The sequence below is a fragment of the Falco punctatus genome, assembly GCF_963210335.1.
Source record: "Falco punctatus genome assembly, chromosome: 9".
Lineage (NCBI taxonomy): Eukaryota > Metazoa > Chordata > Aves > Falconiformes > Falconidae > Falco > Falco punctatus.
In genome coordinates this window covers 3,258,439-3,283,902 of record NC_137589.1, presented here as the reverse complement: position 1 = coordinate 3,283,902, position 25,464 = coordinate 3,258,439, and the positions used below count along the sequence as shown (strand labels likewise).

The following is a 25,464-nucleotide window of genomic DNA, read 5'->3' as shown; positions in this document are numbered from 1 at the left end:
TTTGTTTGTTTGTTTTGGGGTTTGAGGTTGTTGTTGCTGTCATTGTTGGGTTTTTTTAATGCAAACTTTTTATTTTCAGGTGTTGCTAGGAAAAATTACAAGGTGAGGATTCCTAGCTAGAAAAACACCAGTAACTAGCAAAAGCAGAATACGTGTACATGTTAATTTTTCTATTTAATAAGGAACAAGAAAAAAAAAAGTTGTAATAATTCACAGGGACGCCATGAGTATTTTCCTTTTATTTATGCATATTTATCACTTGGCTTGAATTGTAAACATATTAATTCCTGCCTACCAGTTAATGACTTTGGGTAATGTTTGTACTCTCTTTATGCAGAAATCATCTATGTGCCTCACAGTTACTTGTAGGAATGGACTTAATCAGGTCTACTTCCTTAGCCCTGAAAGGCATTTTGCCTAACTCCAAGTAGTTTTTCTAAGGTATTCTTAAAGCACTCATTTATTACTATTTTTTTTTTAAATCCGTAAATTTACCTCTTCAACAGCTAATGAGTATTTTTCATCCATACCAATAGAAGGTGCTTACCATTTTCAAGACTTGTTTTTGCCAAATGTCAAGAGTGTGTTGAGTGTTGTAGGCTCTGCCCATAACTCACGATTGGTTTATATTTCTGCTGAGGTTTGAAATGTTATGCACTAAAAGGAGGTAGTTTTGATGTTATTAAATGCATGGACATTATGTCAGGAAAAATGCCTTCAGAGTAATGATAGTACTGCATGCAAGTAGGAATAAAACATTGCACTCGTGTTTTGAGAGCTAAAGACAGGCTCTGGGATTAACTGGGATTGTTGGGCTCTCTCAGGTATTTTTCATATTTTTAGTATATCTGAGTAGTATTTTTTCATATAGAAATATAGTGCCATATCTGTATTCTGTGATATTTTATGATACGGTGGTTCTATTATTTTTAAATACTGGAAAACACACTGGGTGGCAAACATGTTCGTGTCTGTATCATGAAGAAATTGGTTACGTTGATATAACAAATCAGGTAGGTTTTTTTAGTGGAACATAAAGCCCAATAACTTTTCTCAGGAAAATAACGAACTTACCCTAGCTTCCTATAACGATTCATTGTTAATTTGGATAAACCATGGGATCATCACAGTGCTGCCCCGTGCAGCCGGCCTCCCACTGCCACAGCTTTGGTGTCCATCTGTGTTTTCAGGATTGATCCTTGCAAAGAAATAAATCAATGTGCTGCAAAAATGTCATTGATATCCAAACACTGGCATGGTTCAAACTTTCCAAAATAATCCAGGGTTTAGTAGGACTGAAGCAAGGTTGTTTGTGATTTGAGGATGGAGGGTGTTCAACAGATCAGCCTTTTTTATGTGTACACACGTGAGTGGTATCCCACATTTTGCTGATCCTGTTTGCAATTTAATTGTTGAGAATTATCTTAAAATGATCTGAACAAAAAATAAGCTTGCACTCGTTTGAACTAGTGAAGCCCATGCAATGTTTTACACAGATGTGAGCATGCAAAGGCAGAAGCACGATTTGTGCCTAAGTCTTTCTCTGCATCCCTTGAGATTTCTGTGACTATATGTAATGACTTTTTAGCATTCAGTGTAGAGAAAAATGTTCCAAACGAAAGCTAATCTTTGTCTTTGAATGGACTTGGGGACTGGACAGCTGTGTACATGTGCATGAGCTGAATTCATCTTCATTTTTTTAATATGCTTTCCATCTTGGTGGTGAAACTCTTCCATCGAGAGCCTTTTACTCTTTCCTTCCAGTCGGGCTTTCCCTGGTCCCTATTTTGCTAGCTTTCCTAAGGAAAAGCTTCCCCCTTCAACATCTACAAGCTCTGTGCTTTTATCCACAGTTGGTGGCGTTTTGTTGGGTTTCCCCACTGTTTGAACGTCTGAGCTGTCTTAGCCTTGGCCCAAGTGCATCAGTTTTGACTTCCAGATTTTCTTTCGCAAGCTGAATGGCAAAAATACCGGCAGTATTTTTACGAGGAACACAGAGCTGTTCATCCAGAGCTGGATCCAGTGGGAGCAGGGAGTCTGCAAAGCAGAAAAGAAGGGGAGACAAGCTGACCCACAGTTTTCAGTAATGTCTCATAAGTATATTTGAGAAGGAAAATGGAACCGAACTCAAACACAAGTCTAAAAGCAGCGGGCTGCAGCCCATCTTCAGTCTGGTTGCCCCCCGTTTGCCCCGAGCAGAGGTGAGCGGGGTGCTCAGGTGGGGCAGGTCACTGGTGGCTTTCTTGAGCCGTGACAACTTACTGCCCGCCGCGTACAAATCTGCACATTTTTTTATGCCCTCAGCTTTCTTGCCGCACTATAGCCATATGAAGAAGTGTTACGTGCATAAATATGTGGATTATAATGAAAAATTTAATTAAATGACTGAATAATAACTAAAGATGGCAGAGGAGTCAGTATTGCTAAATTGAAGTCATTCCATATAGCTTTTGCTGTAGACTGTGCCCTGGTTTTAGTTTTACTTATTCTTTCTTAATATTCCTTATGTATTTTAAACATCTATCCGAGCTGCTCCTTTGCCTGTTGTGTTGGTATGAACGTAGCTCACCTTGGCAGAGAAGTCCTAGGCCTCCAGGACCGGGGTGGGACATCCCGGGTGAGTCTGGGGGAGGAGCTGAATGTCGGAAAATATAAAATCATTTCTGCGCAGTCCCATCAGTGCAGAGCAGAAAAAAGGTGAAAGGAGTGTGCAACGGGGGCTACCTGTGCCCGCTGGCCCAGAGGGGCTTGGGAGGGGGCAGCCGGTACGAGCCGAGCTCCGTGGGGCAGAGCAGCCCCTTCCCCTCCGCCCGCCAGCGCAGCCTCCCTTCCCGGGCTGGCAGCCCCTGGGCTGCTCCGCTGCTGCTGCTGCAGCTGGAGCAGTTGATTTTTACTTTGGAACGTTTTAAGTCACTGATTTTAATCTCGTTTTGGATTTAATTTTAATTGCTTTTTCAAAGAGATTAATTCTCGTTTAGGTGTGGATATGTAATTAAAAAAGATCTCTCGACTTAAGTTGCTTTTGTTAACCACGTTCACAGGCTGTATGTCTGTGAAAGCAATTACATAGCTGAATATACATCTAATCCTGTTCTTAATGTTTAAGTGTTATTGTGTTAGAAAATGATAAACGACTTCCTATTTGTGAAGGGTTTTACTTTTTTTCCCTTATGATATCTGCCAAGACGAAGTTGGAAGGAAAATGAAATTGAATTATAAATAAAAATTTATTTCTGTGGTGGAAAACCACACTTAAAGCACTTAAAAATGCTTTGTTATTACTTGAATCTGTTGGGTATGTTGGATATCATAAGGAAAATTACCAAAACGTGGTTTGTAGTTTAGTCGTAGTGGGTTATTCAATACGGAAGGTATTCCCCTGCAAAGCTGAGGTGGTTTTTGGGAGGCATGCAAGCACAGAGAAACCTGAATCAGCTTCATTTGGAACCCGGAGAGCTGGATGAGTAAATATTCCCTCTTGGCCCTTATTACTGCCGTGCCAGGCTGCCTGGCAGGGGGCGAGCACCATGCAGGCACCCCTGGCTGTCACCAGGCAGTCCCAGGGTGCAGGTGAGCTCTGTCCTTCACGAGTGGGGAAACTGAGTCCCACAGCTTGGCTTTTCCATGGAAGGGAAAAGGGAAATGAGATTTAATGGGTTTAAAATGTTTCGTTTGTTTCTTAACTTCATTATATGTTAATATAGTATATGTTATTCATGTATTATTAACATAGTATATGTTCTCGATCTGAAATAAATAGAATAAACTGAATTCAAAAATAAAAATAAAAATCTGTCTCCGTGCAGAAGAAACTCCTGGGTTCACAACCTGTTTTAGTACTCCAGTAGACACAGGTGCTGGCCAGTTGCTTGCTTCTGTTCCGTGGTTTGGCTTTCTTAAAGTAGGCTTTGCAAATTTTAATTATTCCAGACAATTAGTTCTTTATGTCATCATGCTTTTCATGTATTCCAGATACTTCTTTAAAGAAAGGTATTTCAGTTTAATGCTTTTTTAATTCATCCCTTTTATTCACACGAGTTACCGCTGCTTCCATTTGCTGTTGATTCTTACCCTGAGAACTTCCAGGAGGGGCTGAAAGCAGAAGGTGCCTCCCATTGCCCCCGGTGCCCGGCACTGGGGTAGTGTGTGTGTGTGTGGGTGTCTCCACGACACCTGCTGCCTCAGTTTTCCGTGCTGCCTCCTGCTCCTGCAAGGCAGTGTGTGAGCTCGCTGCCCTTCTGCAGTCCCGCACCGCCTCCGGTCTTCTCCTACCAGGACATTCATGTTTCCTTTTGTGCTGCTGAATGTTGGGATTGGTCCTGAACCAGCAAAAAAGCAGCCGAATCTGTTCTTAACCTAGCTGATAGTCTGCTGTGGTACGGATGGGGTTGGTTTTCTGCAGCAGTTTGGGTGTGCTGGTTTCTGCAGTAGGGAAAGGATAAAGAGCCATTTGTCAGTTGCGACCTGTTGGAGCATATGATGTTGAACTTTTTGATAATTGTTTCAAAGAGTAATAAAAGAGTCTTAATTAATGTAGTTTTTCCACAATAGAAATGCTCAGCTCTTTTTTGCTTAGCTTGCATAATATAGATGGATTTCATATTCTTTTCATGAAGTCTCTTTGAGCTTTGAAGCGCTTCTTGAGACTGTACATTGTTTGGAAATAGGTTGTCGGAAAGAATCCCCCAAAGTACTCTGAGTTACTGTGAGGTTAAAAAGTAATAAAATTCAAATTTAATAATGTTACGGGGAAGAATTGTGTCGTTCTTGGAGGCGCAACCCACATATTATCGTTTTCAGGTTCTGCAGAGGACTCTTTCCCTGTTGCCTTTAATTAAATGCAAAGCGCTAAATAGGTCTGTGTTCCTTGATAGTGTATCCTTATGAAATATAGATGCAGCTGTTTCTCAAAATATCTGTAGATAGCCTCCCATGCTGCCTGTCAGAAAATATTTAAATCAGAACCTCTTGCTTTTTGTTGTCTAAGGGAAACACTACTGAGTTTTTCCTCTGCTCCTGGGAAACCTTGCACACTTTTTACAAAATCTAACAACCTGAAAAAGTGGCAGACAAAGTAAGATTGCCTGTGCAAGCGGCAACCTAAACATACCCATAAGTCAAAGAAAAAACTTTCCGGTAGACAATTCCTGTAGGATTATGGCGGTGATGTTCCCGTCTGAGAGGTGGAGGCAGGAGGCCTGGGCGCTGCGATGGTTGTCCCTTGGCAGGTGGCAGAGCTCTGTGGTGGCCTCAGGTGAGACCCCCTGCAAATTGCATCTGCTCCCTGTGCTTCTGCTTGGGCGGCTCTGCAACGGCAATAGGGGGTGTTCCCATTCCTCTGGTGAATTGTGTTGTAACTGTCGAATGGGAGCTGCAACATGTGCCTGAGCAGGGGCTGTGTGCTCCTTCGGACCCCTGCCTTGCATCTGTCCCGGGGGAATGTGGCTGTGATTTGGGAGCCAAATCCCAGGTAAGGTGAGGATATACCTGTAGGCAGGGAAGAGCAATTTCACTTCTGTGACATCCTCTCTGCTAGTAGGAGATACTAATCTTTTGAGCTCCTCTTATCTGTGAATATTGGTACAGAAAGTCTAACTTAAAATGTAACCTGTTTGGACATGGTATTTCTCTTATTTACCATATTAGTGTGTGGATTTGTATACATACTATTAATTTTACTACTATACGGTGAAATATAACAGAAAATAAAGGACCAGGCTGTTATCAGCAGTGCTATCTATTTGATCATTTTCCTGCTCTTTGGGAGGAGGGGATGAAAACATTGCCTATCATGGGGTTTTCATTTTGATAACATGCAAATGTGAAAAGAGCCCTGTCTTTATTTTTAACACTGATGAGAGCCTTGCAGTAATTCCTGCTTGCAAGGACTGTGTAACCTTCTACAGCACTGCAAGCTGAGAGCACAGCACAGCATCAGAGACTGCCTTCCCCGTGAACCGCCTTCCCCTATCCGCAGTCTGTTCTGTCCTGAAAACTCCGTAGCAGAACAGCCCTGCTGGTATGGTGTGGTCGTTTTGGGGCCGATGAACTAAAGGTAGAAATCAGTCAAATGCAAAAGCTTCCCCAAAGAGACCTCTTCTTGCAAGATGCTTTTTAATCCAAGGATATCTAAATTGGCTGTTTCTATGAATTAGATTTTGATTGCACATATTTCTGATCTTTTGAGCTTTCTGAGCCTCTCAGTAAACCAGTTGCTAAATCTTTTATGTCACAACAGTCAAATGAGAAGCACCAAAAGTAAAATAATTTGTCTTATAAATGGCTGTTGTTTTTAGAAGTGTGTTCATCTGGCAGGGTCACCTGTCTTGTATGAAGAGCAGGTTAATTTACAAGATAATATATCTTCCCTTAGTATTTCCATGATTTGTCATAGTGATGTCTCACTGCAGCATGATTTCTCTGCTGCAGAGACAATATCCATAATACCTGTAGGCTATCACAATTACCGAAATTACTTCAGTGCAGTCATTCTTTACATAGGATGCCAGTTGCCTTAAATTATCTTGTCCTTGTATCTGCAAAACTTAAATTCTCTAGCTGGTCTGCATCAATGTGATAACAGTTTATTTACATGGCTTGCAACATTGATCGTGCTTGATAAGTAAATTGGTCTTTCTGATTGCGTTAGCCAACATCGTGGTTTACAGAGGTGTTCAGTAGGATCTGTAAACTATTTTTCGCTTGTGCCTCCTTACAGTATCCTTGCAAAGGCTGCAGCCTGCTGTGCTGGAGGGGCCGGCCACCTAGCTTTTGCGAGCGCCTCCTTTCCCGCGGTGATGCTGTAAGTCTTGCTGGGGGTCAGCGCTGAGCCCCTTGTGTTGCTTCTGTAGCTGGTGCTGATGCAGCAGCGTGGGCAAGAGCCTCTGGTCTGCTGGCTGGGGGGATGCTGCAAGGAGAAGACGCATTCCTGCGCTGGTTGTGCATATGTCTGTGTCTCCGCCGTATCATCCTCTGGCTTAAGTTTTATTTTAGCTCTTTGGTGGCTTCTGTTTGCTCCAGAGAAAGTTCATGTTTTTTTCCTTGCCATTTATGTAACATTGAGTGCTAGAACAGATACGCCTTTCATTTTGAGAGTGCTTCAGAGACTGATAATAATTACAGGTAAATTAGCTTCCTAACAATAATGTGAAGAAAGTAAGACATAACTTTGTGTTGGGAAATCTGAAATAAACAAGATGAAAGGCCTTCCCTGGGTCAAGGAAGGCAGTTAGTTTGATGACCTTATGGGTGTCAGGAAGTTTGTTATTCCCCCGTGAAGGCTGTGGCAGGGTGATTGCACTGCCGTTCACGTGTGTGTGAGTGTGCGCTCAGCTCGTGGGCTGCCGGTCTGCGGTGCTGGGGACAGGGTGGGGTGGAAGCCTTAGTGAAGTGCTTTTGTACAAGTAATTCCCCAAACACCTGCTGAGGATTTTGGAGAAGTGCAGACCAAATGAACGTGCGTGTTTATGAATACATCTGTTCACTTAGCTTCACTCCAAGCCCCAAGTAAGTAGGAGATAATGGAATCGGTACTTCACTTGACAGCAGAGATTTCCAGTATGCACGTGAACTTTGGAGACAGGCTGGCTCCAGTCAGGTTTCATTACACGGAGGAAGAATCTGGTTTGCAAGAGAGGCTGCAAGGGGCAAACAAGATCTTTTGCGGAGAGAGGGCTTGAAATGACAGGATGGGTTGGCTTGTCCAGGAAGAGGGTGAGAACAGTGTTTTGCACCAGAACAGAGGAAGAACAGAGTGTGAAGCTCAGAGCAACCCATGGGAAGGAGAGGGCTCAGAAACTCCTTTGGGAAAGGGCACCCAGAGGTGCTCATCGCTTCTCTCTGTAGCCCCCCAAAAGTGCTGGAGCGTGCAGTGAGGAGGCAGAGCAGTGCGTGCTGTAGGGGGATTAAAAACTCTGTGGCTGTGCACTGAGGAGGACTCACAGAACCACAGACTGGTTTGGACTGGAAGGGACCTTGAAGCCCACCCAGTCCCACCCCGTGCCCCGGGCAGGGCCCCCTCCCCCCATCCCAGGCTGCCCCCAGCCCCATCCAGCCTGGCCTTGAGCACTGCCAGGGATGGGGCACCCACAGCTGCTCTGGGCAGCCTGGGCCAGCGCCTCGCCGCCCTCACGGGGAACAATTTCTGCCTCACAGCTCATCTACATCTCCCCTCTCCCAGCTTAAGGCCATGCCCCCTTGGCCTGTCACTGCTGATGGGAATGTCAGCTGCATTGCCACTTAAACAACCCATGTAAGCCGCTGGAGCTGTAACAGCAAAGCTGACAAAACATCATTAAATGCATTTGGGGACAGTAGGTAAACCTGAAACCAACAAATACCACTCCAAATTGCTGTATCTTTTTACATGATGTAAAAATGTCAGTGCACGTCTCTCTGCTCTGCTGTGAAGTTTGCATCTTTGAAGCCTTACTCAAAGGTTGCTCCATGGTGTGAGGCTCTGTGGAAACCGTTCCTCAAGTAAGGACTGATGCAGGGGCACGCTGGCTCCTGTCTGTTCTGCATCTCCTTCCTTGTCCTTCCTGATGTGTCCTGATATCACACGAGTGGTAGGAAAGGCTTTGAGTGCCAACCAGTGATAATTACAACAAAAGCCAATCATTCTAAATGACAGAATGGTTCTGTTCCCATATCCAGTGCTGCATATGTGCAAAATTCTATAAACATATTTTGTATGGCTTTTTCTTATTATTTTTTCCTGGATGAATACTGGCCATATGCATAAATACTGTTGTTTTCTGTATTTTATTACTTATGTTTATAATTTTATTATTAGCATTAACAGATGTGTAAACCAAGATACCTGAAACAGATTTATTGAGGGCAGTTCTCTAGATTTTCAGTGAAATAATTTTTAGTATAGCAAGAGAAGAAGAAAGGTGGGGGAAGGCAATTGCATTTAGAAAACCAAAAATAAACGGTCTGACCTTCAGAAATCTTAAGCTGTGATTTCAATTGAAGGGCGTACTGTTTAATACTGACACTGTATAGAACTTTTTAAAGTGAAGCGTTTTTGGTTCAAATGGACTTCTTTGAAAAAGAGCCTTAGAAAAATGATAAATGGTGGTGTTAAAATGTCTCATTAATTTTTTGCTTGCCTTTTATGAAAGTTAGTGCAAAGTACTTGCAAACTAGGGAACGCTTTATATATATTCTCATTGTGCGTATCATCAAGTTTCTAATAAATAAGCCTTTGACAAAGTGATCTTGGGTTCTGGTTTTGATCTGTGTGAAGATGCTTTTTGCTCTTCTTGCTAGAGAGGTTTCCCTGGATTCAGAGATGTGGGGCTTTTTACCTTACTCTTTGGGATTATAGGATCTTCCTTCAAATGAAACAATAATCAGGATTTCGCTTATTCAGAGTTCATTCTGAGGCAGTAGATCAGAGCCTGTAGCAGTGTTACAGCACGGAAAGGTGTCAAGGGGGAGCTGGTTGGGTATTTTTCCTTTGCTGGGGCTTGCTGAGATTGGGGAGTGGGAGCCTGCAGGTCCATCTGGACAGAGCCACGGAGGGCTGCCTTTGAAATGGGACAAGGCGGCTGGAGGCTTGGTCTTTGGGCAGTTGATAGTTGAAACAGGTTTGGAAACCTTTGGACAAAGGCTTCTTGCTGGTTCTTAGCCTTTCCAAATAAAATACCTTCCCAAACAAAGGTATAATTACAGTACTTCAGTATGGCTTTTTTTTCTCTGTAATCCTCAGACTAGTCTTTTCAGTAATACATGAATCAGGAAACTGAAAAATGTACCTTTGTTGCATTTATTTTGCAACCACAAAGCTATTTCGTTAATGGCAAGAGCTTTTGTCGACTTAAATTGTATCCTGGCAAATACCAGGAGCCATGCTAAGCAGCTTCTGCAGGAGCTTGGCATGGAACTGACCTCTCTCAAGTGGTCTCTTAGGTAAAATGCCTCATTGGTGTTGCTTGTAAGAGCTTATGGCTGCAGCAGTTTGCACCGGAGGGGTTGGAAACTGCGGGTGTGGGGCTGCTCTGCCATGGGAAGGGTGAGCACACAGCGCAGCCACAGAGGGCTTGGCGAGTCTTGGTCCTCTGGTGGTACAAGAGAGCTCCCCAAGACCCAGAAGGTTGGGAGCTTGTGACTTGTGGCAGCAGAAGGATGGTTCTGCTCTGTCTTCAGGGAGGCTCGGGGGGAGGGGGGACACCTGAGAGCAGGCCCCCAGGCTGTTGATATGCCAGAGCCAGGTTCTCCGTTGCAGTTGACCTCTGTCCTTGGAGATTTCAAGACCCAACGGGGTAAAGCCCTGAGCAGTCTGGTCCATCCCTGGAGCAGTCCCGTTTTCACCAGGCTGGAGGAGAAGCCTCCTGAGGTTCCTCAGATACCCTACATCACTATCCCAGTGACTTGCTCAGCACACCTAAATGCTATCCTTCCGTGTCCCACCTATGAAAATGGAGAATTTCCTCACACCTTGTGCTCTTTTCTGGAAAAACAGCTCGGCTTACATTATTTTCTACTTTGGAACCAGTGTGCTCAGCTGGACAGAGTGTAGTAATCAGCATTGAAGTCCTGTACAGAATTTCCTTTTAAAACAAGTTTTCTGTTGATTGACAGAGATTGGACTGTCAGAGATCAGAACTGGATCTGTAAAATATGTTTTGAGGTCAAACAAGGTATGCAAGACTAAGTAAGCTAATGTTCACCTATAAACTTCTGTGTCGGCCTTCTGCATTGTGAGTGGACCTACACCGAGCGGAGTTGACCTAAGTGAGGTTTTTGCTGCCTGGGCTGCTTAAGTCGGGTTGGGTAAAGGAGGGGACACGTCTTGTCCAGGAGCTCTGAGAGCAATGTCTGTTGGCTGGAAATACCTTAGTGGATGTTGATTTGCGAAAAGATGCCTTTGTAATAATGTTTGTGGCAGCAGGAAAATACACCAAACATTTATCACTCACATTACTGCAAATGTTAATTTCTGTTTCTCAAAGGAAAAAAACTCGCATTTTTTATTCCTTTCATTTACTTGTGTTTAAGAAGGTAGGATTTGGCCTAAGGAGATCGAAAGTAGCATATATTCTGTAACGAAAAAAAGTGATAAACCTTACCATTTTGCACTTGTCTCCTTCTGCTACTGTATCTGTGAAATAACTTTCTCTCTAAAGGTGCTGCTGAATTTACTGTCAGATTTTCTATTACAGAAAAAGAAATGTTTATTTTAATTCAATGAGAAATATGTGTATAGATTTAGATACATATATATATATATATGTGTGTGTGTGTGTATTTTTAGGGGTGGTTTGCTTCTTCTTCCTGTCCTTGCTCATGAAGGCACGGGTAGGTGCTGCTGGTAGAAGCTGGAGGGGTCTGTGTCAGCCTGGCTGTAAGTGCTGGAGGGATGCTGGGATGCTGGGATGCAGCGGTGACTCCGGTACAGCGCTCCCTCCAGTGCCCACACAAGCCCATCAGCAGAAACAAGGCGTTGTGCTCCTGGGGACCCCAATTACCTTCGTACAGATCGATCCCTGTTGCCAGGTTTGGCGTAGTTGCTGTTGGGTCTTGACCTCCATCGTGTGCTTTCACTGGGGATATGACTGGGAGCCTACGCTGGGCAGCACGCAGTGGGTGCGAGTCATTAGATATTTTATATTTTTATATATACATTTATATACACACACATGCTGCGGGGTCATTAGGTATTTTACAACATAAAGTATTATTTAGAACAAGAAATGCTGGGAGATCCTCTGCCTTACCCATGTTGGGTTGTCATGCATTTCATCGTGTTTTGCTTACGTGAGCAAACGCGTTTGCAGACACAGTGGATTTTACGCTGAGTCGTGAGGTAACGCATCTTGCAGGGCAAGCTCACGTGGCAACCAGCCCTCTCAGCAGCCCTTACCAGAAAGTTGCAAATTGGGGCATGTTAAAGATGGATTTTTATCTTCCAAGTCCATAAGTGGTGACAATTTCATTCATGGCGTCTAGATATAACAACTGCTTTTTATTTCTTTATTGGTTCCTAATATATATGGAGTACATGCTGTAAGCAAAGAGAAGATTTACTTCATTTTTATATCCTTGCAAACGGTCTGGTAACTGCGAGGGACTTTAAACCCTTTTCAACAAAGTAAATTCTGTGAAATGTTCTGAAAGCCAAAACATAGTGAGAAATTCATGCTAATGTTTTTGAGTGCTTGTTTGTGGGTTTTAAAAATTATTTATCCATTCATTTAGTTGTGTAGTCTTTTAAGGCCATGTAAGGAAAATTTTATTGAAAAATAAATGCAACTTGTGCTTTTCATCTGTTGCTGATCACGGTAATAGGAACATTATAATGAAGCATACGTTAATTTAGGTAGGTTTGATTTCTCTTAATTTTTCCACTATACATAAAGAGCTTAATATTTCCAGCTATAGAGATTTCCCTGGAAGAAAATGGACAAGACTTTTTAAAACAGGATGGTTTACCCCTGAGGGAGAAAAGTATTGGCATGTGTTGTCTCTCCTGCAGTGAATTCTCATTCTGAATTTTTTTAGTGTCAGTATTACTTACAGGGATTATGTGATATTAAAATTTCCCTACCTGTATCTGTTAAAGGACCATTTGATCATTTTTATTTTATTGAAAAGTTAATTTAAGAAAACAAGTACTGTCTGAAGCATTCATGTACCTCTTCAACTTTTCCTTCAGAACTGTATTTTACAGGAATTAGAAGTAGGTTTACAGTGTGGAATTGCATTGTCTTTAAAAAAAAAAATAAAATAAATGTATTTCTGAATACTAATGCATTGTCTCCAAGGAAAAATCAGCTGCTTGTTGGTGGGGTTTTTTTTGGTTTTTTCTTTCCATGTAGCTGAATTACCAGCTCTCCAGCACGGGAGCTGGATTTAGCTTCCCTTACGACAGGCTTTCAGATGTCCTGGATCCCATGATTTTGCTTCAGGAATACTACATTCCCACGTGCCTCAGTGTACCTGGTTTGAAAAGAAGGAATGGAGCCAGCGCCTCTGCTTTTGGGCAGGAGAGAGATTAATTGTATTAAACTGCTTACAAAGTGCATTAAATGCCCTTCTCTGGTGTGACATGCAGTGATTACCTTAGTCACCGTGTGACGGCTTCGTTCCTGAGCTTTGCGAGTAAGGAAGGATGGGAAAGGCTTTCAAGTATAGACCTTGACGCTTTTTCAGTGAATAAATAGCAAACAGTTTGCCCAGGGCGATGGCAGGCCCCCGATGTTGTGCTTGTACTTGTTGTATAAATGTAGGTTTGCAATTACTCCTGTAGTTGGAATTGATTTTTTTAGAGAATCAGATACTTTTGGTCTTGCGTGCTGCTTGGAGTCATGTGCTGGAGAAGATGACAATGGTCTCTGAATCCAACAAAAGATTAAAAATCACCTTAAGATTAAAATTTAATAATGTTTTTAGCTATTGCTAAATAGTTAATAGACCATATTAAAAACACCTAGACTACAAATATCACCTATAAATAATTAGAAATTGTTACTAGCATTGTAATTAAGAGCATGCTGGCTGCAAATGATACCTCACCATGTGCAAAGAAAATTATGAAAAGTAAGCAGATGACTGATAGTGTACTTTTTCTAATATTAAATAGATTTTCCTAAGCAGCAGGGGTTTAAATGCTATTTAGCAGGTGGGGACTTGAAGATAAATGTTGCAGAAGGGATGTCTGCATGTGTAATGCAACGGAGGCTTAAAGGAACAATATTTGATCAAAGGAAGAAAGGGTTTTGGTTACAAGTTAATATTAAGATGAACGGGAATCATTGTTTTATGCAGGAAAACAGGAAAAAAAATTGATTAACTGGTCAAGGACCCTGATCCATTCTGCTGGGCACCACTTTCACCACTTTTGGGCTCAGCTTAAACCGACATGACGTTTAGCAAGTTTCTGTCATTTTATTTAACTAAACCTGAAAGGTGCTACAGAATATCCTCGTGTTCATTTTCCACTTGTATTTGCTAAGCTTGTTTATTTTTCTGTATGTATTTTTTTTTCTCCAGCAACCATTCCAGGTTTATAGCAAGCCTTTATATTTTCATTTCACACTTTCACGTGGAAGCAGAGTGTTTAACCACCAGACATTAAACTTTCATGTTTCCTTTCCGAGTCTCACCATGCTAATTAAGAAGATATTCTTCTGTAATTATCTCCCTCTTCAGTGACTCATTATTTTCCCTGGCTTATGGGGACAGTGGTAGCAGCTCCCCCCTGAATTAGTGTGCTGCTCCAAGGGGAAGGTTGGGCTGCCTTGGCAGGAGCCAGGGATGTTGGAGGGGGAAGAGAGGGCTCGTGTACAAGCAGCCATCCCGGCGAGCAGCCAGAGGGGGGGAGAGGGGTCAAAAGTAGATGCAGAGGAGATGGCAATCAAATTCATCCGCATCTCCAGCCGCCCCTATATCTAATAATGAATATTCAAGTGCACTTGAAAGTTTAGCAGTTGCTCCGCATTCATTTTGTTCACATGCAAGGCTGCTGTGATGATTTCCTCAGGTATGAAATTCATCTTTTGACTGTTACAGCCGTGTCTATTAACTGAAATTGCTCTACCAAACAGATGAACACAGAAATACGAGCAAAGCTATTAGCCAGGTACAGGCGACTTCGTTAGAAGGAAGCAGAGGCTCTATGTTGGCGGCTGGATTACCTGGAAAGGGCTGGATTTGCAGACGTGGGGTTGGTGTGTTTATGTGGAGGAAGGTGAAGCTACATTTATGTGTTGGCAAAGCAGTGGCCTTCACAGACTATTTAAGTGAGTGAACGTATATAAACAGATACCAAGAGCAAAACACAGTTCATTTTCAGCTCTCCTGAGCATTTATGAACCATCTTCAGACCCTTACGTGAAGTGATGGACTGAATCACATCTGCAGCCTAGTCTTAAGCAGCCAATTTAAAAAATTTATAATTCTGAATAGCAATGAGGCATCACTTTGATTGATGACATCATGAGGGGAAATAGGACTGAATATGGGCTATTGAATATTTTCTTGCAGGCATGAGCCCATTTATAATGTCTGTTATGTAGAGTGCTTGTTAGGCGGCGTTTTGACAATTAATGTTTTGAGATTTTTGAGATGATCCTGTCTTATTTACATTTCATAGTAATAAATGTTATCTTTGTACAGCCACAAATTCTATTCTTGTCAAGAGTTTGTTACAAAGTTCTTTTGATGTCACTGAACAGCAGCTCAGGTGGCCTTTTCCTTTCATATTCATAATGCATATGCCTAAGAACTCTCGTCAGGTACCTTTGTGTGGTGCAGAAAAAATAATGCTCTGGCATGGACGAGATCAGTTATGTAGGAGTTTAGATCTAAACTCCATTCCATAGGAGAAAAGCAAATTCAAGGAGTGCTTGTCTGGTGGAGCTGGGGGGATTAGACTCTAAAGATGGGGGCTCGTTACACACACCAATAACCCAGTGTCATTTCGCATTACGTCTCAATTACTTGGACTGATGTAGAAATAAATATTTAGATTTGAAAATAACGCAGATCTTAAAGGTAATGATGAAGGCTGTGCTGTGCTTGGAAAGAAGAGAAAATTCCTGAGCGTTGTGTCAGACTGGGCATGGCAGAGAATGACCTTGAAAATGGCACAGCAAGGGGCATTTGCAATTTTATCGAACCATATATAGAATCATTTATTTTCTGAGTAATTCTGCTGGTTTTTTTGCAACACATTTTTCCTTCATTAAAGACCAGAAAAGGTGTGGACACTATTACTGTGATGAGTCAAGAGGTTCTTAGTGGGTAGTCGGAGGAGGAGGGTGGACAGTCAGAGGAGTCATTTATGGGATTCTAGTAGCCATAGGTGTGGGTTTGAGTTGTTACTACGATACTTTCAGGTGCCAGAAGAAAAGGTTAAACGTTTTTTGGGACACTTTATACTTTTTTCCATGGTTTGAGAGATCTTTGGTACTACTGTTCTGTTTTTATGGAAGTTACTGGGTTTTGTTTTGTTTTTTTATAAGCATCACAGTATCTGACAATACCACTCAATGAAACTAAAATTTGGGGTTTAACTGCAATGCTCAATACAACGATTTTTAAGAGATTTCTTCCTTGAGCAGAGTAGCTGCTTCCCAAATGCAAATCCTGATACTGTGTGATATTTTTAGGAGCGATGCTTATTACCTTCCAAAGCCTTTAATGCCTGAGCAACTTTTATACGGAGTATATGTTGCAAAATCCTCAGTGAAGATGATGACAAAGCTGTGAAATTGGAAATAGAAACTTTTCAAGACTTTTTTTTGTTTGTTTTCTTGACAGAATTTGCATATCCATTAATGAACTTATGTGATTGAATCATATCCACTGTATTACGTGGTGCTCTCTAGCGATATCATGTTTTGATAACATGTATTATGTTGCCCTGTCTTAATTAATTTGTTTGTTTGTACCTTTTTTTATAGGGGAGTTTTGTTGCGTGCATGACTGCCATTTTAAGGCAAATGGAAGACTATCACTATGCTCATTTAATCAAGACCTTCGGAAAGATGAGGTCAGATGTTGTGGTAAGTTTAACACGTTTTATCTCTTTATAAGACAGTTTAACTTGTGTTTGTTTTTTGTCTGTTCCTGTTTGTTAAATACACTTGTGAAAAGTACAAAATGTGTTTGACGTTACAGATTTAATATAAAAATAATTAATAAAGCACTATGACCTGTACATTTTCTGAATTTGCAGAGGACAAAATTAACCTTCCTGCCACACAAGAATAGAGCTCATCTCTGGAGCTGTTCAATACGCTTAAAAGCAAGCACTGAAACAGTGGATTTAAAGCAATTAAAAGAAAGCATTAGAAAATACTGCTGAGCCATTACTAAAAATCTGTTTTGTTTAAGGAGAGAAGGGGGGGAAGGGAAAAAAAGCTGTCTTGAAGAAAGGAATTTTCAGTGTTAAATCTTCCAGATGTCCTGATTTCATTTGTTTAAATAACTTTTATTTACAGATCTGCTCACTTTAAATTTTATACAAAACATTTTAACCTTAAAGATGCCCTTAGTTGTTAAATAAGCAATAATAATTGAAATCTGTCTTCTCAGAGTTGTTCGGTAGCCTAACTAAGCCAACAACACAACTTAATTAGAGCATTATAGAAAGGAGTTTATAGCTAAGGAGATAACTCTTAATGACCTGAAACTATCATTGCCATATGGCAAGTGCATGCTGCAAAGTAGCGACCAAACTTGTTGGCTGAGATCCATCAATTAGCAGATGACCTGAAGCCTGATCAGCTGTATGACATTACCCACTCTGGTGCTGGGGCTTCTGTTAGGTGCTTTAGGCAGCTTTCACCTGTATTTTAATCAAGAGTGGCCTTTATTTAGGTTCCCTCCTTCCTTCCAAGCCCAGTGGAACAAAAGCCAGGGTTGTTCCTTTTGTGTTATTTTTTCAATGTTCGGGCTTTCCAGTTTGCCTTTATGTCTTTAATCTTTGTTCTTCTTATTTTTCCTTATATTCTGCAAGATTTGAGCTCTTTGCCCCGTGCCAGTTTTCATATAAGGTGCTAGAGCCTCTGTCTGTTTAGAGCTCAGTCTATTTGTATTTGTGTTTATAATTGAGCTCGGTCTATTTGTACCTGATCTGGCATTCCTAAAGTCCAAAGCTGATGACTCAAGAGAGTGAAGACAAAGTCTAGGTGCAAAAACTGGTAGCTGGGCATCACTGTGCTGGAGGGGTTGCTTCCCAGTTAGTCTGCTTTGGGATCTCGGAGTGCTTACATGGGTAGTTGCTTGGTTTGCCCCTAAGAACGAAACATTCCCAAGCTAAATGCTGCTAGTAGAGTGAAAATAATGGTTTTAGCATACAGAAAACACATGACTTAAGTTTAATCAAGCCAAATACTTCTGCTCTTCTAAAGTGGTTCAAGCCATTTGGCTCTGGACAGGGCAAACATTACAGGGTCTTACGTGGAAAAAGGTAAAAGCAGTTTGCTCTTAAGATGTGTACTGAAAACATGCAGAGAGAAATTCCGGTTAAGGAGAAATCTCTGATTGTTCTAATGGCAAGAAAAGTTTATTTTAAAGTCTCGCTTTTTTAGTCTAAATTGTCTTAAAGGTCATTCTGTAGGTCAGATCTTTCTTGGTGAAAATAAGGGAGTAATTATGTATTTGGAATTTTGGCAAACGGTCTATTTATAATTGCTTGTTTTAAGAGTTTGATTTATGTGCACACAGTGCTTGGGGATACATGAAGAATCACTTCTTTCTTCTGTTTTGACTCTGTATATTTGTCCCTTTCTGCATGTTCTTGGGTTGTATAGCTGGAATTGCTCTGGATAGTTAAAATCCTATTTTCTATCAGCACGTGTACTACTTGACTACTTGTTTTGCACTGTTATGCCACTTGACTCTCATCTGTATTAGCAGATACACTAATCCAAACTTGGTCAGTTGCTGTAAGATTTTTAATATCTTTAATTAAAATGTACCTTTTAAATGTTTTAACATTGTTGTTGATTATAGGATAATGTATGTTAGTGGCAACTAAAGTACATAGCAAACTGGTAAAACTTTATAATGGGTAATATGTTGATGGTAGAAAACGCTACGTTAAACTGACTTTGAAGTATAAATCATATAAATAAATGTGTGGAGGTGTAATGTCAGAGTATTGTTTATCCTGTGATAAAAGGAAACTACAGTAAGTAAACTATTTTTTCTTTCTTTTTTTTTTAAACCACAAACAAAACCGACTGAATCATCATTTTAGACAAAAGGATGAAGATACAACCCAGTTTCTGTGTTTAAGAGAAAAGCTTACATAACCTTTTTCAGTGAGAACCAAAGTGAGGAGTTACTGTTCTAAGAATTTCTTCATAGATGAGACTTCATTGTTAATGTGAAACCCACATCTTGTTCACTATTTTATGTTTCACCATCGAAACGGATGCCCCGTGAAGCTCTCCCAGGAGCGTTGCCTCCCTGACTGGTATTGATGCTGTGGTTCAAGTTTGCCCATGTTCCTCTCTTAGAGCTTTTGTTTTCTTCTGTCTTCAGTGGTGGGATACTGCTAAACTGTACTCTACATGTATCATCCTTGGTACTGTAGGGCTTGATGGAAAAAAACCCAAAAACTTTCCCTACTTCCTTGTTTAACTTTTCATGTTTTTTCCATTTCTTTTTAGACTGACAGTTTTTTTTGGGCCAGTGCTGTTTGATTTGCCCATTTTAGAGCTTAGATCCAGAAGTGTTTTCATTTAAACCAAATTTGCCTACATACGGAGGCAATAACTGCATCTCCTATTACAGGGTTTTCAGTCTAATCACAAAGGCATAAAGAAGCAGCAATGTAGAACTGAAACTAGATTATTTCAAACAGAAATGAATATTTTTTTCTTGGAAAAAAGTTACAAGAGAAAGGGAGAACTTAAAGTGAAGCAGTGGTTGCTTCTTCACCATTGGAGACCCTTAAATCTTTCTTCAGCATGTGTTCTTGCTCAACCAGAAGTTATAAGCCCAGTGCTGGAACCGCTAGAGGAAACTTTATGGCCTGTGTTATGTAGGCGTCAGGTTTAGATTGTTATAATGGTCTTATTTGGCCTCAAAAATCTTAGAAAAGATGAGGTGGAATGCAATAAAACCAGTCTTATATCTCTCTGCAGAATATATTGTTTAGGCTTATTAAGGTATTTCTATTCAAAGAGGATTTTCTTACTGTCAAGCCTACTATCGTCCTGAGATTAAACACCATCTGAGATCAGTGAGGTTATTTCTGGGACTAACTGATCTCACTCCTCTTTTTACTTGGTGGAATTTATATTCAGTTGAGACATATGTGGCAGCAGGTAACAAAAAAATATATGTTAATGTTTTCCCACGTGGAGTATCTCAGACGTATTCCTCCCTAAAGGCTTTCAAGACAACGTCCTGGAGTGAGTAAAGTAATTAGAAAGACAAATTCCGTGAGGTATTTTAAATTAAAATTCTCTGCACCTTCATTTTCTTCTCCCCCTTTAATATTTTGCCTTCCTAGGCTTTGGGGTTTAATGTCTGTACATCGGTGTATTATTGTTCATCCTTCCATGACAAGAAGGATGAACATGACATGACATGACCCTTCTTTGCAGGATGTGATGTTGAGAGTCGCGGGGGATGCCCCCATGGTGGTGGGATCCCGCAGAGGCAGCCCAGCCAGAGCCATCCCTGAGGATGGAGAGTGGACTTCCCAGAGTCAGCCTCGTACAGCAGCCCAGCAGAGGTTCAGGTGGTGTCTTGACAAGCTGTAGCTGAGTCTATTTGACTTCTGGCTGCTATACCTCAGGGCTCAGCAAAGCCAAAATTTTCATTGACTTAGCCTACATTTTATTTTTATATCGAGCTCCTATATGTTTTAGCTAGCTATTTTTATTAGGTTTGAGCATTTATTGAAGAACCTTTTTGGAATCCAGGTTGTGAAAAATACAGTGATACAGGTGTATCGGGGTGTGATGCTCAGCGGTCCATGAGCTTACTCTGTTTTCTTTCTGTTAATTGGATGGGAATTATGAAGGGGTCCTGTCTATTGTGAACTTTGCTTCCTTGGGATATTAAATAGGATTCGTATTTTTAGTTGGAGAGAAACCAGGAGTTGCAGCCTTTGCTCCTTTTAGTACAGGTTTTTATCATTTTTTCATGTTCAGAACAATTTGTTCTGCTTCTAGGTATACTGAAAATAACAGACTCTACAGCAACACAGCATGAACTGATATCTTCCTTCTCCACTCCCCACCCCAACACCCCCCCCAAAAAAAAGCTAGACTTTGCTCATAATATGAGGTTAATTCATGTAAACCATTTGCTTTTCCATAAGAAAGATAAAACAGGAAAGAGCAGTGTTACGAATACATAGAATACAGATAAGCATCAGAAGCTTTTTATTTGATCAATAACGAGCTTAGTTTTTATAGAGCATTATTTAAAGTACCTGTGTGAAAGTAGGATTATTAAAATGTAAATATCAGTAGATTAAAACGTAGAGCTGAATTGGCAAAGTAGGTCAGATCAGACGTGGCACAGCCTCCGGGGTCAGTAACGAACATGAATCGTCAACAAAGTATATGAAGATTCATCCACCATCACACACATGGACCTTGATCAGCAAAGTGTGCAGAAGCTCAGCAGCGGTAAGGTAGAGTTTGCTACAAGAAATCAGGAAAGGATGCATCTGTATTCATAAAATATTAAGGGGAAAAAACCCCACAGTGAGCTCAAATGTGCCATTGCCCTTCCCACGGTGCTGCTTCCAGTCACCTGTCAATTATTGGGCTGTGAAGCAGCATCAGTAAGAAAATCACCCGATACCTGCAGCTGTAAAAAAACATGCACTCAAATGAAGCTCTCTGCAATGCTTGGGCAGCAAAATATGCAACATGGTTATTAGAAATTATGTAACTCTTTCACCAAATACATGAAAAATGAGCAGTAAAGTATGCAGCTTGATCTGTTAAATGCAGACACGTTTTACGGAGCTAGTGGCTTGTGTGTCTGGGATGAATTTTGACTTATGCAATAGTAACATCTCTTTAACCATGAGCAGTTCCAAATTTTATCTCAATCCTGTTAACATCACAACTTCTTGACGGGGGTTGTGTTGTTGGAAGTGACTTTGGTAAAACAACAGAGAATTTATTTTACTAGTATTATATATTCTTTGCTGAAAATGTGTCTTTCAGGCTGCTGATGCTTTCTTGGCCCTTTTTGTCCTGGGTGTCTCCTTGGGTACCAGAAGCTGGGATGCAAAGCATCCCAAAGCAACCCTTGTGCCGTGCACATGACAGAGCTGGGCAGCCTGGAAATTCACTGTGCTTTGTGATCTCAGTGTTGTCTCCTCAGCATCTCTGCAGCTCCCTGCATCCCACTGACTGAATTTCTACACCAGGAAAAACATCTTAACAAAGCAACGAATCAAAAGATAAAATGCAATCAAGAGGCTGGCTCTCACACATGAAGAAATACGTATGAGAGCAGTAACTTCCTATTTGCTTCTCGCTGAAAAGGTTACATAAAACCCAGCCTTAGTTAAAAGTCCAGTGAACGTAACACATTGGAGGTTTTTTTGTAGGCATTTGACATTTTAAAGATAGAGGAGATAAACACAGTTACTGAGAAGCTGTAGCAAAGGAAAAATATTCTAACCTTGGAATAAAAGTTCATTTTTATCTCCGTGTGAAGTGGATCAAGGACTGTTTGCATTAAGTTCTTTTTTCCCTCTTTATCTTTCTAAAAGCATTTGATATTACTCAAATTGTTAGATAGCAATTATAGATTCCCAAATTGTAGAAGATGTTTTACATCGTAAAGTACACGAGATTTCTGTTCCAAAGAGATGTTTGTTTATATCTGTGTAGAAGTAAATTGGTTTATGCTACTAAATTAACTTTGTTCTGGGTCAGGTTTTCACTTGGAGAAGCAATTACTGCTACTCCCTTTGGGGGGAGAGTCTCTCCTAGTTTCAGCTGGCCAAACCATTGCTGTCATCTACCCCTGGCTGGGGATAACGTGCACCACTCTGCTTACCTGAGTCCAGTTTTGAGCTGGAGCATATATATTTTTGTTTTAAAAAATAGATAATCTTGATTTCAGGCAAGAGAAAATTTCAGGAGGTATTTACATGGGGAGGGGAAACTCAGCAACTGACTCCAGGGAGTATTTTTAGTGTAATCAGAAGATTAAGATTAGTATTTTAGGTCTTTATCTTTTTCCATGTGCCATTATGCTTTTAAGAACTTTCCAACGTATGCCAGGCATGTGTCATGACGTGTATGCTGCAATGCACACTGCGCAGGGCTGTGAGACTTTGTCTGTGGTGTAAAGAAGAACCTACTTTTTTTTCAGCAGAAACTGCCCTTTGATAACTGGCAAATGGGTGGTTGTTCCCAAGTGATACCACAAGTTGTTTACAATGTAGGATTACTATTGTTATCATTTCTGAAAAGTTTAAATAGGATTGTTGTAGGATTTGCGTACATTGTATATAACTGTGCCTTAGTAGAATTTGTGTATGTTGTGTATGAATAATGGCTTTTTTATGAAGCAGAACAGTATGTCACATTTTGAATCTTGTCATTAATAACTGACACTATCATTTGTAATTTTTTTGATCTAGAAGAGTGGTCTTTTCTAAATTATTTTCTCTTCTTTTAGGATTTTCTGATGGAAACATTCATCATGTTCAAGAATCTCATTGGGAAGAACGTCTATCCCTTTGACTGGGTTATAATGAACATGATGCAGAATAAGTAAGTCTAGAGCAAAAAGCACCGTAGCTTTCTGAGATGGCTGTTTCATGTTTGATCTGAAACAACAGTGTTGCTTGGAAACAGTAAAACACAATGCGGCAGCTAGAGTGGGGAGTGCTTTTTGTTGGTTTTTTTCTTTCTTTCTGTAATGCAAATAATTATTTAAAAATCGGCGTTGGAGATTGCAGGGCAGTGTTTTAGTGGCCTGTTTTGGGGCTCTTGGAGTCCACCACAATTTAAGGGTGGCACCATTCTGACAACTAAAAATGTGGAACAAACTGCAGTTGCAGTAGGAATCTTTACATATCTTGTAATAATTAAATTTATCCCTTTGGGCATGAATGATACGTTTTGCATATGACCTGAAAACCAGTGGTTATCGTATGCTGATGTGGAATTGTATGTGCTGCAATATTTTCAGTGGTACTAACAGGAAAAAATTGAAAAGGCATTTTAAACCCAGGTTCCATCAGCCTGATAATGAAGAGACAGGCTGCAAATGTTTCTAATCCACTTTTTTATTTCGCTCAATAATTGCAGCTTTGTCATTATTTAGCATTCCTTTGTGGAATATTTTATGTTTGTGACATTTATTAGGTATGTCAGATGCTTTTATGTGTACTGTGATGAAAGTATAAGGAAAAACCATTATATTTACTAGTTGCCTGGAGAAATCTCTTCTGTGCTTACTGGTAGCTACCATGGCTATAAAGTTGTCAGTGTTTACTTACATAAAATCCTGAACCACAGTTCCTACTCTCATTATAAAACTGTACCATAACTTTAATCTTGGCTTCTGAAGTCTCCTTAACCGCCTAATAAAATCCATTCTTAATAAATAGGAGTTAGGAGATCCAGCCATCTTTTGAGTTATACCCATTGGGTATGGATGCACACTTCTGCACGGCTGCAGCTTGCAAAGCACCTGCTGTTGTAAATGAAGAGCCCTTTGAGATTGGCTGATGAGGAAGATCTAAAGCCCCTTGGGTTTCTATTTTTTTCTTCTTCTTTTTTTTTTCTTTAAAAAAATTTTTAAAGTGGTTTTGCTTCAAGAACTCCCAACTGTCTCCAGAGTCGTGTTGCAGGTGCTTTGGAAACCCTCACAGCGTAAGTTACCTGGCATCCTTTTGAACAGCAGAACACCTCTCTGCCTTGCTGAATTTTTTAAGGGATTGAAATATGATTGGGAAGGTCTGTGTTTGGACGTAATGAATGCCAGTTAACTGACGGCAGGTAGAGTGGTGTGAACAATGTTGTGGTGACTCTTGCCCCAGATGTAAAGAAGATGAGTATTCCTCGCATTATCTTCACCTTCTTGCCAAATGACCTCTCAGTGTTCATTTGAGGGGGGATTTGACCTCGATGCTCTTTTCTAAGCTGTGGAATTATGGTCACAGAAATGAAGGAGCGAAAATATAGAAAAAGCCTTTTCCTCCCCACCGATCTTGCTTCAAAGCACAAAGGGATCCTTACCAGGCAGTTCCTCACACTGAAAATTTGGAGCAATACAAAGCGTGACGCAGAGGTCCGCAGTTAGGGTAGGGGCTTTGATTTTCTGTTCCTTTAAAAATAGTCTTTTTTTCTTTTTTAGTCCTTTTTCACATGCTGAACATTAAGTCCTGAAGAAGCAGAAACGCGATGTGTTGTTAAGATCTTTGATTCTTACTGAATAACCTCAGAACCCACAGAATATCTGAGTAGTATTTAAAGTTAAAAACAAAAACGGTTTTCAGGTCTTTCTGGTGTTGATGAATATCCACAGAAGTGCTAAAGGGGGTTGTTCATCTCTAATTTACAAGTTTATTTTCATTACACCAGCTCGTTTGTAAATGCTGCTGAATTGATTTGACTGCTTTTCATTTTTCCTGCTGAAGTTAATGTGGTTTCCAAAAACAGAAAGCTGCATTGTAAAATACCTTTGTGTCCATCTGGTCCATTTATTTTCACTCCTATAAAGTTTTATTGAAGAAAACTAGGAAAAATATAAGAACAAATTATGTCTTTTAAAGCTACCACATCCTCTCAGTAGAAGTAACTCTGAGGATGCCATTTTGTGTCACTCTTGAAAGCGCTTCTTTCTACAGATCGAGTATTTCTGTGCATGAGCCAAATTAAGTGAGCTAATTTTTAACTATATCCAGAATTTTTGTGAGTTCCTTTGTTTCCCTGCCTGAAATATAACTGGTAGTGTGAAACAAAGAGAAACAAGAAAAACAAGCAAAACCAAAAAAAAACAACC

General features: G+C 40.6%; 1 protein-coding gene across 2 annotated transcripts in view; it reads left to right on the top strand.

The window, feature by feature from the left end:
• Nucleotides 1–25,464, top strand: part of DOCK1 (dedicator of cytokinesis 1) — a 317,964-nt gene that overhangs the window by 161,905 nt on the left and 130,595 nt on the right. For both annotated transcript variants that reach the window (XM_080403104.1, XM_080403103.1), the window contains exons 28-29: nucleotides 16,416–16,517; nucleotides 23,131–23,225. In XM_080403104.1, the coding sequence (XP_080259230.1) occupies nucleotides 16,416–16,517; nucleotides 23,131–23,225 (197 nt within the window). The remainder of the gene's footprint in view (nucleotides 1–16,415; nucleotides 16,518–23,130; nucleotides 23,226–25,464) is intronic.